Raw genomic sequence first — 25,905 nt, 5'->3', positions numbered from 1 at the left:
ATAATTACACCACAATTAGATGAAAGTCATTCTTTACTACTCATTGTAAGCTAACAAACAATCTAATGAAAATACGGCAACATTTCCCTTATTTTTCTTACTCCGTCCCAACTCACCAACAACCCAAAATAATCACAACAATATCAACAACACACTGCGTACACGAAAATCATACCGAAACAAAATTTGACCCCAAAAATATCATCACAAAATGACCACAAATATCATACCAAACAACCCCAAAATATCATCAACAACATCAACAACAGTACCAACCATTATTATACATCATAACTCATCTGATTCCATCCATTTAATTCAACTAAAACAGCCCCCGATCCATAAATCTCAACAAAGCAAAAACGAGTTTATAACGCTATTTTCTCCGTTCTAATCCGTTAAATCCCTAATTAAACTTATTAACAATGAAAAAGGGACCTTAATCTTACCTTAAGTATTGTAGCAAACGCGTCAACACTTCTCTTTTTGGCTGATTTTTAGCTCAAACTGAAGGCAACGCGACGCACAACGCTTTTCTCTTCGAGGCTTCGGGATTCGGAGGCTCGATTTTCATCAAAATGGCTTTCTTAGCCTAGAAGTTCTCTCCCTCTCTCTCTAATTTTTTGGAAGATCCTAGATGAAAATGACCAGCCCTCAAATGAATTTTCCATATATATTAACGTTAATGGGCCTCATGGGCCGAAATACAAATGTTTGGGTCGGGTCTCAACTTGCTGCCCCGCCAGCCCAACTTGCATCGTCCATAACTCCTTATCCCGATATCATTTTGATGAGCGGTTTGTTGCGTTGGAAACTAGCTCGATGAAATTTACTTTAGGCTGTTGAAACACCTTAAAACTCCTCATATACTAGGAGATGTGCCTCCAACAATATGGTCTAAAATAGGGTACGAGATTTTACTGAAGTTGTTCCGATTTATTTCGTTTAACTTCTAATCCTCTTCCAACCCTCATGTAACCTCTAATACATATACATATACATACTTATATACATCCATAACAATCCATACACATGTCTTGAAGGGTCCGGAGAATCACAATAACCTTAAACATAACTAGAGAACTCACAAAGCTTCGATGAAACTCCGATCGCAAAAGTATATTCATATCTTTTGTCCATCTCCTATATCATTACTAATAATCTCAAATACTTTAAAAGGGCACTCATATTACCTCGTATACGTACTCATAAAACGATTTCAAATCCTTTAGGTTACCATGTCATCTTGGGATACTTAAGGCAACCATGTATATAACGATATTCTTACTAACTCGATTAACTTTCCTTGAACTTTCTTAACTCATTCATTCTTGTCTTGAGTCAAGTAGCATGGACTCTTACGGGGTGTAACAGTTGATGAGAAGTATGCTAAGAGGTGCTCGGTAGGTTAGCTCGGGGTACCTATCATGACCCTTCGATGGGGTCATGACAAAGAAAGTGAACCAGAATATGGCAATTAAAAAGAACTTGATCATGATCTTGAGAAGCCAGAAGGAGAAGAGGATTATGATCTACCCGAAGTGTTTCTTGTGATGCAGAGAAACTTGAGCATTATAAGCTTGGAGAATGAGAAAAATGTGCAAAGGGAGAATCTTTTACATGCTAGGCGTAAGGTAAAACAGAAAGTGTGTTCATTGATTGTGGATAGAGGAAGTTGTGCTAATGTTACTAGAAAAACTTTGGTTGAGCAATTGAAACTGCCTACATTGAAACATCCCTGACCCTACCGGTTACAATGGCTCAATGAGTGTGGTGAATTGCGGGTTACAAAGTAAGTTTTAGCTAAGTTCAAGATAAGAGCTTAGCAAGATGAGGTACAATATCATGTGGTACTAATGCAGGCATACTGTTTACTCTTGGGAAGGCCATGGCAATATGATAGAGCTGCGATTTATGACGTTCGAGCCAACACATATGCAGGTTAAACTGAAGGTAAGAGTCTCATACTAAAGCCTTTGTCACCAAAGTAAGTGTTAGAAGATTATCGTCGGATGAAGGAGTTGAAGGAAGCGGCTAAAGGTAAGGCTACTGTTGTGGCCGATCCTAAGTCCACCTCACCACTGTCGGGAAACAAAAAGGTACGTGCAATCATGCAACTGGGAAAGTACTTTAAACATGACGATAAAAACACAATAATGATTTGTTTAGTGCATAAAGGTATTCTCTTAAGTGATAGTGATGATTTGTCTAATGCTAATCAATTGCCAAGTTTTGTTGAGAATTTTTGATGGGATTTTGAGGATGTATTTCCCGAAGAGATGCCAAACGGACTGCCTCCCTTGAGAGGAATTGAGCATCAAATAGATTTTGTGTCGAGATCCTAAATTTCAAACAAACCAGCCTATAGGTGTAATCTGGAAGACACTAAGGAACTCCAAAGGTAGGTTTATGAGCTTTTAAGCAAGGGGTTAGTGCGGGAAAGTTTGAGCTTGTGCGTCATTTAGGTCATACTTGTGCCAAATAAAGACGGAACATTGAGAATGTGCGTCGATTGTAGAGTCGTTAACAAGATCACAGTAAAGTATCATCATCCTATTCCTAGGTTAGACGACAAGTTAGATGACTTAAGTGGTTCTTGTTGGTTTTCTAAAATTGATCTTAGGTCCGGCTACCATAAAATCGAGTGATGAATGGAAGACCGCATTCAAGCTCAAGTTTGGTCTCTATGAATAGTTAGTGATGCCATTTGGCCTCTCTAACGCATTGAGTACTTTCATGAGATTGATGAATCATGTGCGTAAACTGTTCATAAATAGGTTTGTTGTGGTTTATTTTGATGTTCTTGAGTATCGTAAATCTGTGGATGAACATGTTGATCACTTAAGGCAAGTCTTTGATGTTTTGTAAAAAGAGAAATTGTATGCTAATCTGGAAAAATGTGCCTTTTGTGTTGAACATGTTGTTTTTCTTGGTTTTGTTGTGCGTGCTAGTGGAGTTGAAGTCGATGTGTCAAAAGTAGAAGCTATTAGGGATTGGCTTACCCAGTCTAGTGTTATTCAAGTGAGAAGTTTTCATGGGTTGGCTAGTTTTTATAGGAGGCTTGTGAAAGACTTTAGCACCATAGCAGCGCCAATGACTGAGTTGATAAAGAAAGAACAACCGTTTGTTTGGGAAGAGTCCCAAAAGAGAGCATTTAAGGAGTTGAAACATAGGCTTAGTTTTGCCCCATTGTTACAACTACTCGAATTTAGTAAGACTTTTAAGATTGAATGTGATACTTCAGGGGTCGGGATAGGTAGAGTAATAATGCAAGAGGGGAAGCCTATAGCTTATTTCAATGAGAAACTTAAGAGGGCAGCTTTGAACAATTCGACTTATGATAAAGAGTTGTTCGCCTTAGTGAGAGCTTTAGCCCATTGGCAGCATTCCTTGTGGCCGAGAGAGTTTGTGATTAGGAGTGACCATGAGTCTTTGAAACATTTTAGAGGCCAAGAGAAACTGAATAAGAGGCATACTAAGTGGGTTGAGTTCATTGAGAGTTTTCCCAATGTGATTCATTACAAAAGAAGGAAAGAGAATATAGTGGTTGATGCCTTATCTAGGAATTTTGCCTTAGCTACTACTTTGACTTCTAGACTTTTAGGATTTAAGAGCATAAAGTCTATGTATGAACATAATACTAAGTTTAAGAGCATTCGTGAGGATCTAGTGAGTGGGAAGCGGGTAGAGAAATATCAGTGGCATGATGGCTATCTTTTTAAGAAGGGGAGAGTGTGCATACCCATGTCCTTGTGGAGGGAGTTACTGATTCGTGAGGCACATTGTAGAGGTTTGATGGGTCATTTTAGGGTCGATAAGACCTTAGGTATTCTTGAGGAGCAGTTTTATCGACCTAAGATGAGGCGAGATGTGATGCAATTTTGATGTGCTTGTTTAGAATGTAAGCGAGCTCAGTCTAGGTCCAGTCCCCATGGTTTGTATACTCCTTTACCAGTCCCTACTAGCCCATGGATTGATATATCTATGGATTCTGTTATGGGTTTACCACATTCTAGGGCTGGTCATGATAGTATCTATGTTATTGTGGATAGATTTTCTAAGATGGCTCGTTTCATCCCGTGTAAACAGTGTGATGATGCGCAACATGTTGCTTTTTAGTTTATTGCTAATGTGTTGAAATTGCATGGCGTGTCGCGTACCATTGTTAGTGACAGGGAGATGAAATTCTTGAGTCATTTTTAGAGATGTTTATGGGGTGCACTTGGCACCAAGTTTTTGTTTTCGACTACTTGTCATCCTCAAACGGATGGACAAACTGAAGTTGTGAATCATACTTTGGGAGCTCTACTTAGGGCTATGACCAAAGGAAAATTTGGAAGTTGGGTTGATCATTTGCCCATCAATGAGTTTGCATATAACTGTACGGTGCATAGAATGATTGGGAAATCTCCTTTTGAGTGTGTGTATGGTTTTAACCCCTTGATTCCATTGGATTTAATCCGTTCATCTTGAGATGCCATTTTGAATGTTGAAGGTAAAAACAGGGCAGATTCGTTGCTCAAACTTCATGCTAAGGTAGATAAAATCTGGAAAAGGCATATGCCAAGGTGCCGTCCAAGGCGAACAAGGGAAGAAAGAAGTTGGAGTCGTAAAAGGGCGACTGGGTTTGGTTGCATTTCTGGAAAGATTGGTTCCCGAATAAAGAAAAGGAAAGCTATCCGCGCGAAGAGATGGACCATTTGAAGTGTTGGAAAATACTAACGACAATGCTTACGTTATTGATCTTCTGAGTGAGTATAATATTTCAAACACTATCAATGTTTTTGACCTGGTTCTTTATGTTTAAGGTGAGGCGGTCGAGGTGATGATGCAGCGATTTCGAGGACAAATCTTTCCAAGAAAGGGAGGATGATGCAGTCCAAACTGATCAAGACATGTTCCAGTCATCTCGGCCACTCGCTAGGAGTCGTTGTTAGGGTTCTTTATGATCGATGCTCACCTAGCTTTGGAGAAGGAGTTTGCATTTCAGGAGCCGAGGACACTGCCTAGCCTGGAAAAGCAGCCTATGGACTTATTTGTGCTAGCCCATGGACCCACTTTGGAGTCCCATGTATGTGAAGGATAGCCCATGCGTGTGGCTAATGATTTGGAGCCTTGGGAGGCCATATTTTAAAAACTATGATTTGGAGCCTTGGGAGGCCATATTTTAAAAACTGACTTGTGGCTATTACTTTTGAAAAGATCGGTGTAGAGTTTACCTATATAAGCTACACTTAGAACTATTTCTCATTTCGCGTATCTTGAAATATATGAATGTTGAGCTTTTCTCTCTAGTTGAGACTTGTTGTGATTTGGTGGACTCCAAATTGTACAACCTTATTTTGATCATTCAATTTGCAAGGAATTGTTATTTTTTTGAGGATTGTTGCATAAGATAGGTGCCTTTGATCTTTTTGGAAGGTAACTAGGACTAGTTCTTGTAGTTACTGTCTAATTGATTATCAATTATTTCTTCTTTTCTATCTTGTCTTTATTTTCTTGGATCACACGAGCAACATCTTTCAATTGGTATGCTGTGAATTTCACAGCTTCAGAACTATGGGCATTCATTTCCCTTAGAGCTTTGAAAGTCTCATCAATAAAGTACTGGAGATCATCTTCTTCTCGCGAACCAAAAACTTGGGCGGATTCAGCCCCAAGAAGTGCTTAAGTCTTCCTCTACCAACAAATTTCGAATTCACACCCGCACGTTGATGTTGGGCTGCGACAAGGGTGGTAATCATCTGGATTGCATTCTGCATCTACCCAATATCAGCCACGCCTGCAGCGGGGGCAGCTGGACCAGGTGGTGCTTGGTCTCCATTGCTGTTCTCAACTCCATTAATAGTCTCAGTAGCGGTACGGTTAGTGATCCTGGCGGGTCGTCCTCCAGATGACAGACCAGAAGCACCATTGCTTACTTGGTTAGTTGCTCCCGCACGCGTTAAAGCCCCTTCCGTGAGGCGCGAGTTATCAAATATGTCAAAATGATCCTAAAGAGAAGTTTAAGCTCTACAACACAATATAGAATCAAGAAGACTAAGAAACACCTACAATGTACTTGTAGCCATACATCCATACAAATGGCCAGTCTGCATGAAGAAGAATCCACTAGACATAGCTCCACAAACAATCTTAGGACACATATAAACCTAGAGCTCGGATACCAAGTTTGGCAAGCCCCAAAACCCACCCTGGATGCAACATGCATACGATGCTATGAACAGCACCTTATGAAATCAATAAACGTCTAATCTCTTTTGATAATCTTTTGAAATTTTATTTAAAATAGTCATTTACGACTAACCAAAAGCATACTCATACTTATAAAAATCAGTGGATGATTAATATGAATAATCAATTATAAACATGACAAATGCCCCAACAAGTCATATGAGACTTCAACAATATACCCACAATTTTGACTAATATCTATGGAGCTTCTAAGATAAATAAATAAATGGACTAAGTTCGGGACGCAGCCCGGAAGCTTAAAGTAATAAATTAAGACAGAGGAGTGTCCCACGAACAAGTATGTGGGCTCACCAACAAGTCTGGAAAGCAGCAAGTTCTCCTACTCTGTACGCGTATCACGAACCTGCTGTTCTTTATTACCTAACATACCATAAAAAATAACAATGGTATGCCAGAGTAATGGGTACTCTGTGAGTGTCTAAGGGGCAATAGTTAACATGTCACTGAAAATAGTTCAAAAACCCAGAGATAGAGTAAACTAGTAAACTTAGTAAAATCACCATTAAACGCCAAAGACACGGGAATATATCATTTTCCACTTATCATACAATTTACCATATCAAGTCTTTCACTTACGAACTCAAGATCACCACAGCCACTCATAGGCAACCAAAATATCAACATATGACAACTCACAGGCAAACAACCATTCGATTCACCGGGGCTATTAATCCCACGAAGGCTAATCATCCTCTGGACTAGCATAGCAACAGATGCACTGGGCTACACGCCACAGAGGTCAATCGTCCTATGGACTGACACAATAATAGATACACCGGCTACACCCCATGGAGGTCAATCATCCTCTGAACTGACACAACAATAGATACATCGAGCTACACGCTACGGAGGTCAATCGTCCTCTGAACTGACACAATAATGCTCAAAAGCAATACGTTAGGATCCTAACGGCTAATCTTCCTCTGAACTAGCACAACTTGCCCATACAGGCCCAAAACAAACAAATACAAGTCATGGAATATTGGTTGAATCATCAATCATGGCTTCTAGCCAAATTCACTTCTCAAGTCATCTTTTTCGCAATAGAGGTATTTCAAGTCTATACCCATTTAGAAACCTTATTCAATCCACTTATTCAATTTTAAGTTCAAGAAACTCCATTCAAAGGCAAAACACGTTTAGAGCATCAATCTTACAAAATAAGTTCAATTATCCCATAATGGGGCAAAACACGTTCATCACAATATTATAATTCGTATAAGGTTCAATGCAGGCTTGACCCTACACGCGCATGACCTTGTTCAAATATCACCTTTAATTCGAAAATAAGTTTAAGTTCAACAAAGATCTACCATCAAACTAGTGTTGAAACTTTTACAAACAAGTAGGATTCTCAAAGATCTCAAAAATGGACATACATCCAAATACGTTTTCAAAAGAAAGTAGACATACTTCAAAAGAAGATTTTGAAAATAGACATACCTCAATTCCTGCTTAAGCGTATTCCTCTAGGTTCACAATTCGTTCCCCAATGATTATTAATGATAAAGTTCAGAACTTTAACCAAATTCTAATAGTTCCCACCCTTATCGAAAAATTAAGGCATTTGTGTCCAAAAACGTGTTCTTGAATCCCCTATTAATCACCCATGGATTCCCATGTTTCTAATACACTACATTCGTATAAATCCTCTCAATAACATCAGTAAAGATCAAATAACAAACCTTCAAGAGGATTCTCAAAGTCTCTTTCAATTTCTCTTTCTTCGATTTTCAAGAATCTATGGTTTTGAAGGATAAAATAGTGCTAATTTGATGTTAGATTGATTTAATAACCAATGGAGTTTGATCAAGATCTTACCTTAGAGTTTGAGAGAGGTCCTTAGGGTTCTTTTCCTCCAACAAGTCGGCCAAAACGAAGTGGAGAAAAGTTATAACGAAGTTAGTCTTTTAAAGAGTCATTATCAGTGTGCAGCCACATAGCCGATCGTGCAGTAAAGGCAGTTACATGGCCTCCGGTGCGTGATCGCGCACCTAAAGCCTGATCGCGCAGACTGCATAGTGTCCAGTAAAATGGGCATAACTCCTAGCACAAAGCTCTGATTGAGCTTCAACATATATAGTTGGAAAGGTATTTCAAAGATATACAATTTTCATGTTTTGAGTTTTCTCAAATTCTCAACAGATTTTCACGTAATTAGGCTGGAAATCAGGACTACCCAGACTTAGACGATTTGTTTTTAATCAAATCTTACTCTTGTTTCCAAAATGACTATTCACCCAACTTCACCTAGATAGGACTTCTTACAACTAATATGTCACATGAATACTCATTTAGCACATTCATATCTAATTCAAATTTATGGAGTGTTACAATTCTCTACTCAAGTGTTGGCGGAAGCTTTTGCGGTTGGAGTAATTTGGCTTCATGGTCCTCCAAGGACTGTGGTTCCTGACCGGGACCCCAGGTTCTTACACTCCTTTTGGCAAGAAATTAACCGCTTACAGGGATCTACTCTTGCTGGGAGTACTGCCTATCATCCACAATCGAATGGGCAGTCTGAACTCTCAACAAATGTGTAGAGAAGTATCTCTGATGCTATGTTGCGGATGTGCCTTCGAAGTGGGTCGCTATGCTACCTTGGGCTGAATATTAGTACAATACATCCTACCAAACATCAGCAAAGATGACCCCTATTCAAGCTTTTTATGGTCATGAACCCCTGACTATTGCTCGCTACATAATGGGCAGCATTGCTAGCGAGCTAGTGGAATCATATTTGCTCCAACGAGATGAAGTGTTGCAGTTGCTCAAGCACAACTTGACCAAGGCACAAACACGCATGAAGACTTTCGCTCACAAGTCCAGTACTGAGGTTATCTTTGAGATTGGAGACTGGGTTTATGTCAAATTAAAGCCCTATAGGCAAGTTTCTCTTCGTTTGCAAAAGGATCACAAACACGGTAGTGTTTACCCCGAAATTAGGTAATAAGTTGAATTTGTAAGTGAGATATAGGATATGTGGATAAACTTTAATCTATTTTGATTTTTGGGGGAATGTATATATGGATTCATGTATAATGACTTATATATGTAAATATATGTGTTAATAACTTGGACGAATATGTTAATATTATGGATTCAAGCTAACCATATATATATATATATATATATATATATATATATATATATATATATATATATATATATATATATATATATATATATATATATATTGTGGTACTATATCGTATTGGATGGATGAATCAAGCCAAAGAACACTACAAATCCGGACCAAAATTAGAGAGAGAGAGAGAGCTTTAATATAATTTCTATTACAATGTTCTAGATCTGAAAAAAGCTAACCCCTAAAAGTAGGGAAATGCCTCCTATTTATAGTTTTGCCCTATGGGCCTTTCATACAACATAAAGCCCTTTTAGAATAAAGGAAGCCCTAAAAAGGATAAGGTTGGGTCGTACGGTCTGACACCCGTACGACCGGGCGCATTACGTGGCAAAACGGTCTTGACACGTGGCAATTGAATAACTGATCAACCGGACTAACGGCCATGATCAACTCAGTCATGAAGAAACCGGACTAACGGCCACGATCAACTCAACCATAGAGAAAATCGGACTGGCTGTGATGAGGAGTTTGCCCCGGATAAATCGGACCTTACGATTTTCCTCCGACTTCTTCTGATCAACCACTGCTGATGCTATACCCCCGGTCTGAGCGCTCGTGCTTGTTTCTTCCTTCCTTTCATCCCCGGTCTCACCAGTCTAGCATTAATCTAACTTTTACCGTATACAAATAGTCCCCACACTTTTCGGATCGAAGTTTTGCCGGAGTAACGGACTAACGGGAAGTGGATAAGTCACGAAACCGGTGGTTCCATAAGCCCGTTCTTATCTTTTCATTTTGGCGAGAACAGTTACGTTACATCCTTCTACCATCAGCCACGTGTCACGCCCCGAACGGCCAATTTTGGTAACCGCCATAACGCACGTCATTTCAAATCACGTCTCATTAATTGTGGGACACGTGGCATCCCCCGGTTGGTTGGGATCTGTAACCGTCTCGGTTCCCATGCCAATATAAGGCCTTTTGATCTCTTTTTCTTCATTTTTACTTCTTCTTCTTCACTTTGAAATCACCTTCATCTCATATTTCTCGTTGATTTCCAGCGTTCTCATCCCCAAATTCGTTGCTTACATTGATTGCAAGAACCTTTTCAACTTCTCACCTGCTGTGTTTTCAATTGAAAACACTGCTTCGTTTCTTCACACTTTGCCATTTCGAATTTTCCTTTTTCCTTTCAACTGCTCCTTCACTCTTTCTTATCATTTTAACTTTATTCCCTCTCCTTTTTTGAATTCATCAATCTCCTTTTTCCATAACTTTCAAATGTCTGCCAACACCGAAACCACCTCCCAGGATGTTCCCTCGGTTTCTTCTTAAGGAGCTGAGCCGGTTTCCCAACCAAAGGGAAAAAACGTCGCCGAGCCCACTGCTTTAGACATAGTACCATCCAAACCCAACTACAATAAAGAATTTGAGGCCGAGAAGCCTTCCTTGGTCATGACGTAGGTACGATGTAAAGCGATATCCCTCGTCCATTACCGAGGATAAACTTGATCGGGTCCGGCCGATTGCCGACGGGATAACCGTCCGGTGCAAGTGTTCCCTCGGCTCGACGAGTCTATTACCGACCATAGGAAGGCTTTCGAACGTTTACACCTATCCCTTTACGCTCAAGCTCGACCACCTAATTGATCCGGTTATATTGGAGATGTGCCGGACTTATAACGTAACCCTGGCCCAAATTGGTCCGATAATCTGGAGGACCATGGCCTGCCTCCTACTGTTGGCCAACAATGCAAAAAAGGAATTCACAATGACTCATTTAATCCGCTTATATTCCCCGAGGCGATTCCGAGGGGTGATGTGTCGCCAAGCGAGGCCGAACCCAATCTTTTCAAAGATGGACGAAGACAAGAGATCGGGGCCGGTTAGAGCGCTTTGTCCGGGTGAGGACCGCGAACATTATTCCGGCTGAGTATATGCCCTTCCCGAAAAAGTGGAACGATAACCGTAAGTTTCTCCGTTCTCCCTTCAGTAATTATTCTTGCATTGTTTCATCAAACCCTTGTATTTACACTTTCTCCCCTGCTCTTTTTATCAGCCGTGGCATGGATACCTCCGGCCGTCCCAAACATAAACGAGTGGGTTGAAGCACTTCTCGGCCAACACACCCATGAAGAACTGACATGGGGAATCCTATCGCGTGGCCGATGGGTTGCCCAAAATCATAGTAATACTATATTAGAATTGGGATATAATGTATCTTCTACTTTTTCTTTTCCTTTCTATAACATCTTCGGTATTTAGGTTTACCCAAGGGCTCGGTAGAGCACAGACCGGAGGCAAAGCCGACGGCCGCAAGTCGTGTCGGTGCGAACCCTGATTCGGCCGATTATCCCGTATTATCGCCGGCCGCCAACAAAAGGCAAGAGAAAGCCTCGGACAAAGGCGTAAGCCGAGAAAAAGGGCAAAGGAGCGACTTTCGGGTCCCAAGAGACGAAGAAGAGCCCGATTTAATTATCCGGCGGTCGGTGTGGCCCCCTTCATCGAGTCTGCTCCGAAGGAAAAAGCCACCGTTCCGCCACTTCCTTCAGCCGGGGAGAGACCTTCCGCTCCGGCACTGCTCACAGGTGTGGAAGAAACCTTTTACCCGGCACCTTTAAGGTCCATTGAATTCGTTGATATTTCAGGTGATGCCTCTTCTGAGGAGGTTCCCCTGCAAAGGACAAGGAGATCAGGGCTTGACTCGACTGTCGAGGCCGAACAAGGAGCCGAGCCGATACTTGACACCGAGGCTCCAGTGGATACCGGCTCACTGCCCGTTGGGGATCTAGCTGCAACGTTCGAGGCACCTGCTCCTACCGAGGCTGTTGGTGCTATTCCGGCCTCTCCTACTGCTCCGAGGTCGGATAACCTTGATGAAATATTTTTGGAAACCCCTCCTGCAACCGGGGAAGCTACCGGCTTCGGACATCTCCCTATCCCTCGATCCACGAGGGCGGCTAGCCGATCCACCGAAACTGGTGCAAGGGAGAGCCTGGTGCGCACATTCCCGGATCCAAGTGTGGAACCTAAAAGGACACGATCGGCCGTGATTATCGTCCCCGACGACTGCAGCTTTTTGTCTCGTCCGGTGGGAGTAGCAAGCTATTTGAGGCCCCTCGTCTCGGACTCGGATGAGCGGAAGATGGTCGGAGTCCCCTGGCAGAGTCTCATTGACGAAGGCATGCACGCGGGCAATCGAGTAAGCTTATCATCCTATCCTTGCGTAATTCAATGTGAATTTTAATTTCTCGTTTAACCTCTCCGCTTCTTTTACAGAGTGTGGTGCTCGTCAATGAAACCTTCATTCGTGCTCATCAAGAGGTAGACGACCTTAGAGGCCAGCAGGATGCCCAAGGTCGGGAAACAGAGAAGTTCCAGCACCTTTTGCAAGTGAAAGAGGATGAACTGAACCGAGCCATTGCCCTTACCAACCTTCAACCTGAGCTTGACGTAGCGAAGGCTGAAAACCTTCAATTAAAGGATGAGCTGGACGGGATTGTCAAGAAGAACCGACTTCTGGAAGCGGAGAAAGTCGGCCTTAGCCACGACAATGCTCGATTCTCTTCGAGGCTTAGTGAGCTTGAAACCACTATCTCTCAACTCCGAGAGGAGCTTGAATCGGTCAAGTCTGATGCCGTGAACATGGCCGAGAGGCATCGGCTGCTTGAATCCGAGAGTGCCAAGTATAAGGAGAGAATGAGGGCGTTCGAGTGAAAAGCCGAGGACAAGCCCCGGATATGCGACGAGCTGAAAACCGAACTTGAGGAGACGACCGAGGCTAATGATCTTCTCAAAGCCGAGCTTGAGTCGGCCGCTCAGTTCCAAAGAATCCTCGATGAAGAGAGGGGCGAATTAGTGGCTAAGCTGGCCCAGGCTGAGGCCGATTTGGCAGAAGCCCTAAGGAGTATGGAGGCTGCCGAGGCTTATTCCACGATTGCGGTAGAGTATAAACGATGGAAGACTCGGAGAATCACCCTCGAGCAAGTCGAGCGTGACTTTGCCGATCTCCCGGCCCTGATACTTGAGGCTAAAAGGACCGAGGAAGAAGCCAAAAGAGCCCTTGATACTGACTCTGAAGACTCCGAGCGGACAGTGTCCGAACATTCTGGATCCCACCCGGATAGACCAAGCGTCCGTATTTAGCCTTTATTTTGTCTTTTGCATTTTTGGCTTTTGTTTTTCAACTTTGTAGGAATTTCAGGTGTAAAAAACCTACATATATGAAATGTGCATTTTTCTTGTTGACTTTTTATTCTTTTTCTTGAATGCTTGTTATGACTTTTGCCCGAATTGCCGGTCCGTTACAAGGCAAGCAGAGATTTTGGAGTCACTTTTTCGGACTATGCCTATACATTGGCTTTTGCTCTTTGTCCGGTACGTTTTGTCCGAAAATTGGATCGAGTGGTTTGCCCGTGGGACTTATTTATGCTTTGTAAATTCAAACGTCTCCGAATCACGTTAGGCATTTTTAGGGCCGATATTTTTTGGCTATTCACTTATTGTAGATTAGGTTCGGATACCTGAATCCCTGCCTTACCAATTTATGATGTAACACTCCCCATTCGAGGGTGTTTAAGGTTTTGGCTCGGTTCAGTGTGACCTTGTTGCCTTTGTCGAATTTCGACTTTAGTGCACAAGGTAGGGTATATGAATCAAGCGATCCGAGATTTCGCGTAATCACCGAGGTAGTGCTTTAACAAGAAGACATATCCGAAATACAATAATCCGAATTTTCAATAATCTTTGTAAGTATTTGTACGTACATGATATGAGGACTTTGTCTGTTTCCTTCTGTTTTTGCCGTAGCAAATTCTAAGTGAACACGATTCGTTCTGATTGTTTGGTCCTTACATCAAAACCTAATACAGAAGGTTCAATTTTGGTTTTGCCGTAGCAAATATTAAGTGGACACGATTCATTCTGATCATTTGGTCCTTACATCGAAACCTAATACGAAAAGTTCAGATTTTGAGGACCCAACGGTGTTCTGCTTTGTTGAGCTCTTCCGTTTTCAACTAACCGGGGTAAACCTCGATGTGGGTATAGTAGTCCCCTAGTGCTTATTCGAGCTGCAAAATCGGGTAAGCACTATCAAGTCCCCACTCATAGGGTGTGGCCCCGAGTTTTCGGGCATTTGTCCTCGTTTTATTATAACACGTTGTACTTGTTGCCTCATTAAAAACCTTGTCGGAAAACCCATTTTGGGACAAAACCGTACTAAGAAAAAGAGTGCAACATGTGTTTTCAAACCTAGCACCTAACTTTATCCGGTACTCGACTTCCTGCAAAAGAGAAAAGGTTAATAAACACATAAGTGCCCATACCTTAGCAGTAGTATATCTTCAAATGAGCTACATTTCAGTTATTGCGCAACCATTGCCCTTCTATGGATTCCAGCTAGTATGATCCTTTGCCCGTTACCTCGGTTATCTTGTACGGCCCCTCCCAGTTCGGACCTAGTTTTCCATCGTTGGGATTCTTGGTGTTCAAAGTAACTTTCCGAAACACCAAGTCCCCAACTTGGAAATGTCAAAAATTGACCAACGCGTTTTCGCGAAGTTCATCCGTGAGATCGAGTTTTATGACCATGGCCTCCTCGTTTGACCCCGCGGTGGTGTACCATAATCGGAGACTCGGTTCACCAACTTCTACGAGAATGAGGGCTTCGGACCCTTAGACCAACGAGAAGGGTGTTTCTCCCGTGCTTGATTTTGATGTGGTTCTGTAAGCCCATAATACCTCCGGTAATACTTCCCTCCAGTGATGCTTTGATGTTTCAAGTCTTTTCCTCAGATTTTGAATTATTGTTTTATTCTTGGACTCCGCCTGTCCGTTCATACACTGGTGATACAGAGTTGATACGATTTTCTTGATCTTCAACCCTTCGAGGAAATCATTGACTTTGCCACCAACGAACTGAGGACCGTTATAACAAGTTATCTCGGTCGGGATGCCGAAACGACAAATAATGTGGTCCCATATGAAGTCGATAACTTCCTTTTCTCTAATCTTTTCGAAGGCCTGCGCTTCAACCCATTTGGAGAAATAGTCAGTCATAAACAAAATAAAACGGGCCTTACCTGGTGCCATGGCAATGGACCAACAATGTCCATTCCCCACTTCATGAAAGGCCAAGCTAATATCACCGACAAGCAAAGAACTCCCGGGCCGACGAATCATCGGGGCATGTTCGGTACCGTCACATTTACGGACAAAATTCTTCGAATCTTCCTCCATCCGGTTCCGTAGTAACCGGCTCGATAATTTTTCGGACTAGGCTTCGAAGCACGCAGTGATTGCCGCAGGTCCCCTCGTGTACTTCTCTCATCACATACTCGATTTCTCCGGGACCCAAACACTTGGCCAGGGGTTCGAAGAAAGACCGTCGATACAATTTACCGTCTACCAAGCAAAATCGCGCTGCTTTTGTCCTTAGTAACCGTGATTCTTTTGGGTCACTCGGGAGCTTTCCATCTTGCAAGTAGTCGATGTATTTATTACTCCAATCCCAAGTTAAACCCATTGTGTTTATTTCAGCATGCCCATTTTCTATCGCCGAATTCATCAAGTGCACCACAGCCCCGGGGTTGATTTCTTCCCCTTCGACTGAAGATCCCAAATTATCCAATGCATCGGCTTCGCTGTTCTGCTCCCTGGGTACATGGTCCATTCTTTAAACCGGTGAAGTATCACTTGAATTTTTTTCAGATATCTTTGCATCCGTTCGTCTTTAACCTCGAAGACACCATTCACCTGGTTAACGACCAAGAGAGAGTCGCATTTTGCTTCAATTACTTCGGCCCCCATACTCGGAGCTAATTCCAAACCTGCAATCATATCCTCATACTCGGCTTCATTGTTAGTAAATTTAACAATTATAATGGATTGCCGAACTGCATCCCCGGCAGGGGTTCTAAGAACGATTCCTAGCCCGGAACCCTTAAGGTTCGAGGCCCCGTCCGTGTGTAGCGACCAAATACCCGAGGCATTTCCCGTGGTTAGCAGAAGTTATTTCTCAACCTCGGGGACCATGGCCGAGGTGATTCTTCTCGGACCAAAACACCACTTACTGCTACCTCGGACACGGCAAGGTAGAGAAAAAGCTGCTCGTCCGCTTTTGGTGTGTACAATAGAGGCGGGCTGGACAAGTACCCTTTCAATTCTTGTAAGGCTTTTTGGCATTCCAGTGTCTAGGTGAAGTCATACTTCTTCCTTAATAAGGAGAAGAAACGGTGACTATTGTCCGAAGATCTCGATATGAACCGGCTCAGCGTCGCTATCCTTCCGGTAAGCCTCTGCACTCTTTTGACGTTATTTACTATCTCGATATCCTCGATTACTTTAATCTTGTCTGGGTTGATTTCAATCCCCCGGTTAGACACCATGAAACCCAGGAACTTGCCCGATCGGACACCGAAAGCTCATTTCTTTGGGTTAAGCTTCATGTTGTATTTTCGGAGCACATCGAAGGTTTCCTGCAAATGTTTTAAATAGTATTCTATTTCCAGGGACTTGACAACCATGTCATCACTATAAACTTCCATTGGTTTTCCTATCTGTTCTTCGAACATCCCATTAACTAGGCGTTGGTAAGTTGCACCGGCATTTTTTAATCCGAAGGGCATGACATTGTAGCAGTAAGTCCCATACCGAGTAATAAAGGATGTTTTCTCTTGATCCTCCGGGTGCATCCAGATTTGGTTATACCCAGAGTAAGCATCGAGAAAACTTAACATCTCATGATCGGCCGTCGCATCGATCATTCTATCGATGTGAGGCATCAGAAATGAATCCTTCGGGCATGCTTTGTTTAGGTCCTTATAATCAATGCACATTCAAAATTTATTACCTATTTTCGACACCACCACTACGTTAGCCAGCCAATCCGGGTATTTTACCTCCCGAATAGAGCCTATTTTCAAAAGCTTTGTTACCTCATCCTTTACCAAGGCGTGTTTCGGTTCTGCCATAGGCCTCCACTTCTGCTTCACCGGGGGAAATCTCACGTCGAGGATGAGCTTGTGGTCGTTACTTCGCCGCACACCCTCGTCATATCTATACGCGACCACGCGAAACAATCGGCATTAGCTTGAATGAATTTAATTAACTTGTCTGGCGAGCTCCGAGGTTAACCCCGTGCCCAGGTATACCTTTCTATCCGGTAGATATTCAAAAAGATGACTTGCTCCAACTCCTCAACCTGCAGCATCTTGGTATCGTCGAGTCATTCGGCAAGACGAATGATCTGGGTATATCGAAATCATCCTCTTCACGCCCCGGGTCCAACCCCTTCTGCTCCGTTGTCGAACCCGTGCACGGTAGTTGTTATTTGGAGTCCTTGCCCCCGGTTGACTCTTCTTCTTTTTTATCCGATTTTTTGGGAAGAGGTGATGCTTCCTCGACCACGAACATCTTTCTTGCAGTGGGTTGTTCTCCCGGACGTTTTTATCCCTCCGGGGTTGGAATTTCAAGACGGTGACGTAACGTCAATGGCACGGCTCTTATGCTATGTATCCATAGTCTACCTAGTAATGCATTATACTTCATATCCCCTTCAAGTATGTAGTCGTTTAACACCGCTTTGAATAGTGCCATCAGTGCCGACTCCAAGAAAGAAATCTCACCCTTCGTGGTTTCACTCGCCATATTGAACCCGTTGAGCACTCGGGCTACCGGTATGATTTGATCGAGTAGCCTTAGCTGTTCAACTACTCTTCACCGGATGATGTTGACCGAGCTACCTGGGTCAATCAAAATACGTTTAACTTGTGATTTAAAAATAAGAATAGAAATTACCAACGCATCATCTTGCGTGAACGATGCCTCGCATCCTCCCTGCGTTGCTAAAGTATGGAACCCTCGGGTACATAATTGTCACACCCCAACTTTTGATAGGGCATGATGGGCACCCGACCCTTACTTAGGGCCGAGCGAACCCGCTGATCCTCGTGATACGCATATTCTTACTGGACTCTTAAATTGTGAAATGAATGCATAATGTAAGCCTTTCAAAACAAACATGCTTTTCGTCCTTCTAAAATCAAGTAAAATTTGTAATCATATGAAATCTGTAACATAATGCATAATTATACATCGCCTTACGAGCGACTTTCGACATCGATACGTTATATACGTGACTCTCGTTCGCAAAGTATCTAACATAACTCAAGATATCATAACATAGATACTACACTACCGCACTCCGGAAGGAAATGAGCTCGCCAATCCAATTCGGGAACTATCTTCTACTAATATCCTCTATCCATCCGTGTACACACACGTGGTACGAAACGCGACCCCGAAGAAAGCGGGGTCGATGCACGAAATATACCGAGTATATAAAACATGAAATACGAGAAAACGGGTCATAACCAAAGTGTTATAAGAAAGTGAGCATAATGACCAGAACACCACAATGCTTGCTTTTGAAACACAATTATGCATAAGAAGTACATAAAACAATTATAATGACTAGAATGCCAAAATGCTTACTCTTGAAATACAAATCATGCATATTAATAGTAGAAAATATATCCGGCCCATTGTAGGGCTCGGTGAACATGGTCGCCACCCCGTCATTGGCGCCATAACACATCATACTCCAGAACACATCATACTCTAGAAAACACATCATACTCCAGAAAACATCATACTCCGTAACACATCATACTTCGTAACACATCATACTTCGTATCACATCATACTTCGTAACACATCATACTTCGGAATATAGCATAGTGCGCACGATGACATAACCGGCCCGGGACTTGGCGAAAGATGTAACAACCGTAATGCACGAGAAAGGAGTAGCGAGTAACCATATGCATACAAATCATCATTACAGACTCAACAGATAAGTAAGTAATCGACGCTCGGGGGTTACGACGATAATCATGTTAAGGTCTTTCAAAAAGTCGTTAGAACTATACAAGGAAAGTCTCGGGGACCACGGACAAGTATCAAACCAATCCGAGCACTCGCTCATGAAAGTTACGGACTTTATTCATTAGAGAACACTTTACGAACATATCAAGGCAATCCGAGCCCGTTCATGAAAGTTACGGACATTATTCAACATAGAATCCCTTAAGAACACGAACTATTTATGCAACATTTATTATCCAATCATACAAAAGACACAAAGACCATAGTTTGACTATATTAAGAATGCTAACATCAAGAAGCGAATAAGAATCTTAGACATGCTCGGATCTTATGAATAGAGTTACCCCGAGGCTCGCATCATAGCTTACTTACAACTAAGACATGCCAAAAGAAAGAAAGGTTGGGCTTTACATACCTGTTCCACCTCTTATTAGCTACACTTATTCGTCCAAGCTCGTAAGCCTACACTTAAAAGGATTCACACTAACGTTAGACTCTTTATTGCACACCTGTTCCAAATTTCAAATCAAACTACTCTATATTCTCATTTAAAATCTAAAGATCTCCCCGTTTATATGCCTAGCCCGAAATTACAATTCAAAGAACTAATCAACAACAACAATAATACCAACATCAACAACACTATTATTCATACCAACATATTCCATAAACGTCCCACACGACGTTTTTCAACATACAACAACAATATGCACTTTCTTCCATCCCAATCAGGGAGTATAATCCCATCAATACGCCAACCATGTTAGATACCATTTTTATATGCGTAAATCAGTCCATCCACATGGCCACAACACGTCCAAAACAGCCCATAAACATAACAACTACAATACAACACTCTATGACCTTTTCTCCATGACTAGTTGCATTTTTAAGGCTTGCTAGACCTTCAAATAAACTCAACATAAAAGATGGAATAAATAACATACCTTATGCTTGAAAAAACTCAGCCACATCAACCTTTTCCAATACCAAGCTTAAGTAGAAGCAAGAACAATCGCCTTTCACTTGACTAGTTTGGCGTAATCTTGTCAAATTCTTCGATTTATTCGGACTATAATATTTGGGAGATGCTTCGAGAGGCTTCTAGGACTCTTTGGAATGTTAATATGCTGAAAAAAGGGGCTGATGGGGTATTTATAGCCCCCCTAGGTCGGTTCCACCGACTTATTCATGTGGGGCCCGCGGAACCATTTGGCAGCTTGGGGTCTTGCTCTTAAAATGGACATAACTTTTGATTCCGACATCGTGTGAGGGCCCACAACCTATGGTTGGAAAGATCTTTCAATTATCTACAACTTATATTCTTGGTGTTTTTTCAAATTCCAAACTTATAATGCCGTTTTTGCCCCTCCAAGTCAGATCACCCGAAAACGTTTCATTAAATCGTCCTTTTGGAGGGCTTATGTCCATATTTGGCTTATGGGTCCTTCTTAGGACTTGCTCAACTTTCCATGTACTACTTGTATCACTTTTAATATATCCTTTACAAAATCCCGACATGTGGGCCCCACCTTAACTCATGGTTTCGAGGGCTATCATCGAGTGATCATGTTAACCGATTTACTCCATACACTCTCCAAATGTCATATATATGTTCTTATGCCTCGCTAACATAATCTTCCTCCATAATCCTCGTGTAACTCGCTCTCCCCCGAGCTCACTAAGCCGTCCACGTCTTGATAACGCGAAATTTTCCAAGGTGTAACAAGTAATCCCGCCGCGCTTCTCACGAACAATGAAAACCTTTGTCCGTTCATCACCGCCCTCTAGGAGCATCGCATTCCCCAATTATCATGTCGATTATATGCCGGGTCCTACCGGTTCAACCCGTTTGTTTGACTCTTCCTTGTAGTGACCTTTAGCCCGCTCGTCAGAATTCACGAAGGTGACCATTTTTCAAGAACGGGCCACCTCCTCTCTTAATCGGGCGACAGCCTTCGCCCCGTGCCCATGAGTTTCCGTGGTATTCACATATCATGTTTGGATCCCGTGACCGGATCCGATCTCAATGGTCTCGGCCACCTTGCTTCGCGATACGACCTATGGCCGAGACGAGATCCGAGGTATTGACACCGAAGTTGTATTCCGATATCCTTGGCAGACCTCGTTGGTAGCCGAGCTTCCGCATCACTTCCTAAATGATGGACCTCGACTATTCGATGGCCGCTCGGTTCGTTTGTCTCCTGGTCGGAAAATTGGCGGGACCAATCCTCGATTTTTCCGACTTGAAGCTTGGCTTTTCTGAATGAGAATATGGCTGATATCTTTCCCTCGATGGTCTTGACTCCGGATCGTAATTTTTCCTTGATCTCTTAGAACTTTTGTTCATGTTTATGGGCCCCGGGGGAAGTTCGAATTGGTCATCCTCTACCCGAATCTTTGATTCGTATCTGTTGTGGACATCCTTCCTAGTTCTGACCTCATATTCAAAGCAAGTTTTCCTTTAGTTTGAATGAGGCTGTCGAACTCCGAGGATTGAGTCCTTTGGTAAAAGCTTGTGCAACCCATTCCTCCGGAACCGGAGGGAGCTCCATCCGTTTCTTTTGGAACCGGTTGACAAATTCACGCAATAACTCATCATCCCTTTGGGCTATCCGAAAATATAAATTTACGGCCCGCACCTTTGGCACCGGATGAGCTTTTATGAACGCATCCGCGAGCATTTCGAAAGAAGTGATTGAATGCTTGGGCGGTATGGTCGTACCTCAAGTCAATGCTCCCTTTGACAGAAAGTTTCTCCAAACTTTTTCAATAACACGGATTCAATCTCATCCTCTTCAACATCATTGCCTTTTATGGCACAAGTGTATGAAGTCACGTGTTCCTGAGGGTCCGTTATGCCGTCATATTTCTGGATATCCGGTATTTTGAACCTCTTCTAGATCAATTTCGGAGCCGCACTCGGAGGAAAAGGCCTCTGAATGTATCTCTTCGAATTTGATCCTTTCAGAATGGGGGGAGCCCCCGGATCCGGTCCACCCGAGAGTTATATGTTTCTACCCCCTCTTCTCGGTTCGAGGCCTACCGCTTCGCCAATGTTTCGAGTATTCTCGGTATTTCTGGGACGAACCGACTTCGGACCCATTACTCTCGACCATCCGTCTTCGTCCATACAGGTTTGGCAATACCTTTCGTCTTCTCCAGCCGTTTAATGGAGTTTTGCCTGCACGAGCTAGGCTGTGTGACTCCTTGTTCGGCAATACCGCTCGTCTCATTCGTAACATTTCAAAAATTAGACGTAAGTTAATATCATCCGGCATTCCAAGACTTTCCGGCCTTGTGTCCGGGACAGTAATCGAATTGTGAGTATTTAAGGGATCGGTGGCACGGCCGGGCGCATTCTCGGTTCATAGTGTTTGTCGGTTTAGGCCCTCCCTCGAACCAACGGGGTTTGGGTCGATGGTTCCATCGGTAATCCGTAGCTACTGTTTTCATTTTCGCCGTCAATCTCGTTGTCGACGTGACCAGATTGTCCACCGCTTGCCATTTGGTCCGTTTTCACAAAGAGACGAACAAGAGATTGAAAAAATCTTAATGGTGAGCGAAAACCGAGATCAAAGACCACTATTATCCTAGCCCCACGGTGGGCGCCAAACTGTTTACCCCGAAATTAGGTAATAAGTTGAATTTGTAAGTGAGGTATAGGATATGTGGACAAACTTTAATCTATTTTGATTTTGGGGGGAATGTATATATGGATTCGTGTATAATGACTTATATATGTAAATATATGTGTTAATAACTTGGACGAATATGTTAATATTATGGATTCAACCTATATATATATATATATATATATATGTGTGGTATTATATCATATTGGATGGATGAATCAAGCCAAAGAACACTGCAAATCCGGACCAAAATTAGAGAGAGAGAGAGAGAGAGAGCTTTAATATAATTTCTATTACAATGTTCTAGATCTGAAAAAAGCTGACCCCTAAAAGTAGGGAAATGTCCCCTATTTATAGTTTTGCCCTATGGGCCTTTCATACAACATAAAACCCTTTTAGAATAAAGGAAGCCCTAAAAAAAATAAGGTTGGGTCGTACGGTCTGACACCCGTACGACTGGCAGCATTATGTGGCAAAACGGTCTTGACACGTGACAATTGAATAACTGATCAACCGGACTAACAGCCACGATCAACTCAGTCATGAAGAAACCGGACTAACGGCCACGATCAACTCAACCATGGAGAAAACCGAACTGGCTGTGATGAGGAGTTTCCCCCGGATAAATCGGACCTTACGGTTTTCCTCCGACTTCTTCTGATCAACCACTTCTGATGGAATACCCGATGGCCCGAGCGCTCGTGCTTGTTTCTTCCTTCCTTGATCCCTGCCTCTTGGGTCTGAAGATTAATCCAACTTTTATCATATACAGGTAGACGTTACTTTGGTCCTTCCAAGTCATCAAGAGGGTTGGCTCAGTAGATTATAAGTTGGCACTTCCGAAGGCTGCAAAGATTCACCCTATATTTCATGTCTCTATCCTCAAGCGATGTGTTGGAAATCCAGACCAACAAGTTACTCCGCTACAATTGACTATTTTGCAGATCCAACCTTGAGGACAAGGGTGCTTTGCAGAGAGGGGGTATTGTTGTAAATACAAACATGCTGGTAGATAACAAAGATGACAGGGAGGATGCCACAAAAGAAGAGCACATGGGTATGCCACGTAAGGGTGCTAGAAGAGTGATTCCTCCTGCTAAACTTGGGAATTACGTTTGGAAAAGAAGAAGGGTACGTGAGTAAAAAGGCAAAATTTGTTAGAAGGATAGTGGATTCTGATTTTCTCATCTCTTTCTTCTGATCTCTCACCCCCTTCTTTCATCTACCCTTAGTTACTCTACTCTATGCAATTTCTATTGTAATAGTGGTATTTTGATTGTTGCTATAGCGCGCCAATTCTTAATACCAGTTAAGAGTTTTGTTACTGTTCTATAAAATTTGCTTTTGTTACATATATATTGTCCTTGTAATCTACCAAGCATCTATGGATTTATTTATACCAAAAATTAATTATTGAAAATAGAAAAAGAAAGGATAAGCGGGTCCATCTAGTTTTTCCTTCTCTTGTGTTGTCACGTCTCAGGTTGTTTTGGTTCGCGGACTATTTGTGAAGGGACTATATTTTAGAGGTTCTTATGTAGCTAATAACAATGTAGGAATTCCTATATAATAGTGAATAATATTTTAAAAATTGTTGTACCTTGAGTGCTTATACATGAATTATTACGTTAGAATTATAATATTAAAAAAATTATCTTTAAATACACTCATTTGTATATTGCTAATCACATATATATTATTTTCCCATACTTTGTTTCACATAAAATAATATATCAATTTCCACATAACTTATGCAAATTTTAGTACTTAAAATAGAATTGAATACCATAAACCAAAAGTAGCATTGCAACAGCAGAATTATCTACAAAATAAAATTTTAAATTAATCAGACAGAGAACTAAATTAATATTGTAAAGTTCTATGTTGTAAATTATTCCCTCTGTCGCAAATTATTTATCACTTTTATTTTGTTTCACATGCCCCTTAAGAAATACTCCCTCCGGATAAAAAAAAGAGTCCACTTGGTCATTTGTACACCCCTTAAGAAAATACTAACTCCTAGACAAAAATAGGTAGTTTGACTAAACTACCCCTAATTAATTAGGTATTGGGATTTGATCATATAACACTTAATAGGGGCAAAGATGGAAAAACAAGGTTAATTCTTTCTTGATTTGCTAAGTGGACTCTTTTTTTAATCCAAGAAAAAAAGGCTAAGTGGACTCTTTTTTTTTATCTGGAGGGAGTATTAATTAGGAGGGGTATTTGATTAACTTTACCCTTATTTATACTTGAATTATAATCTTTCTACATTAAATTTGATTAACTTTACCCTTATTTATACTTAAATTATAATCTCTCTACATTAAATGTTTACTCTATTTATGTGTCATCTCCATTAATGATAAAATTCTTCTAAGGGTAAAATGAAAAAAAAATTAATTGTACCTTAAACTCTTAAAACGACAAACAATTTAAGACAACTATTTTGTATAACCAAAGACTAATAATTTGTGACAGAGGGATTAAGGGTGTGTTAGAAAATGTTTTTCAAGGAAAATGTTTTCCTGGAAAATGTGTTCTTGGAAAATAAGTGAATTTCTACTTATTTTCTCATATTCGTTTGGGTAGTGGAAAATAAGTGAATTTCTTACTTATTTTCTCATGTTCGTTTGGTTGGTAGAAAACATTTTCAGAAAATACCCACCCAAGCCCCACAAGTTCACCTCTGTTCCCCAACCCCAACCCCCCCCAACCCCACCCCCAACCCCAATTTTTTTTTTTTTGAAGTATTTAATTTTTTTCTGAATTTTCTAAACCACCACATCCCTCCCCCCCCCTCCCGGTGTGGACCCATACCACACTAACCCCACCCCCCACCCTTATTTTTTTTTGGAGGGGGTGGTGGGGTGTCGAGAAAGTGGGGGTGGGGGTGGGGGGAAAAAAAAAAAAAAAATCAAAACTCTTTTTCAAAAAACAAAATTATTTTGGGGGGGGGGGGGTTGGGGGGGTGGGGTGGTGCAAAAAACCAAAAAAAAAATCAAAAATTTTTTTTCAAAACAAAATTAATTTTTTTTG

At 41.8% G+C, this 25,905-nt stretch overlaps 1 protein-coding gene across 1 annotated transcript; it reads left to right on the top strand.

Annotated features, from left to right (window-relative positions):
• Nucleotides 1-8,580: 8,580 nt before the first annotated feature.
• Nucleotides 8,581-24,261, top strand: LOC132058356 (uncharacterized). Its single transcript, XM_059450889.1, has 2 exons — nucleotides 8,581-9,179; nucleotides 23,639-24,261. Exons 1-2 carry the CDS (start codon nucleotides 8,903-8,905, stop codon nucleotides 23,686-23,688), a joined length of 327 nt encoding a protein of 108 aa, XP_059306872.1. The 5' UTR covers nucleotides 8,581-8,902; the 3' UTR covers nucleotides 23,689-24,261.
• The last annotated feature ends 1,644 nt before the right edge of the window (nucleotides 24,262-25,905 follow it).

This window comes from Lycium ferocissimum, chromosome 5 (genome assembly GCF_029784015.1).
Source record: "Lycium ferocissimum isolate CSIRO_LF1 chromosome 5, AGI_CSIRO_Lferr_CH_V1, whole genome shotgun sequence".
Lineage (NCBI taxonomy): Eukaryota > Viridiplantae > Streptophyta > Magnoliopsida > Solanales > Solanaceae > Lycium > Lycium ferocissimum.
This window is presented reverse-complemented; position numbering and strand designations above follow the sequence as displayed.

Bases quoted from the DNA above. Each gene is read 5' to 3' on its own strand.
- LOC132058356 (XM_059450889.1), top strand. From the start codon at position 8,903: ATGACCCCTATTCAAGCTTTTTATGGTCATGAACCCCTGACTATTGCT. The intron at 9,180-23,638 runs GTAGTGTTTACC...TATCATATACAG, and splicing joins GCAAAAGGATCACAAACACG to GTAGACGTTACTTTGGTCCT.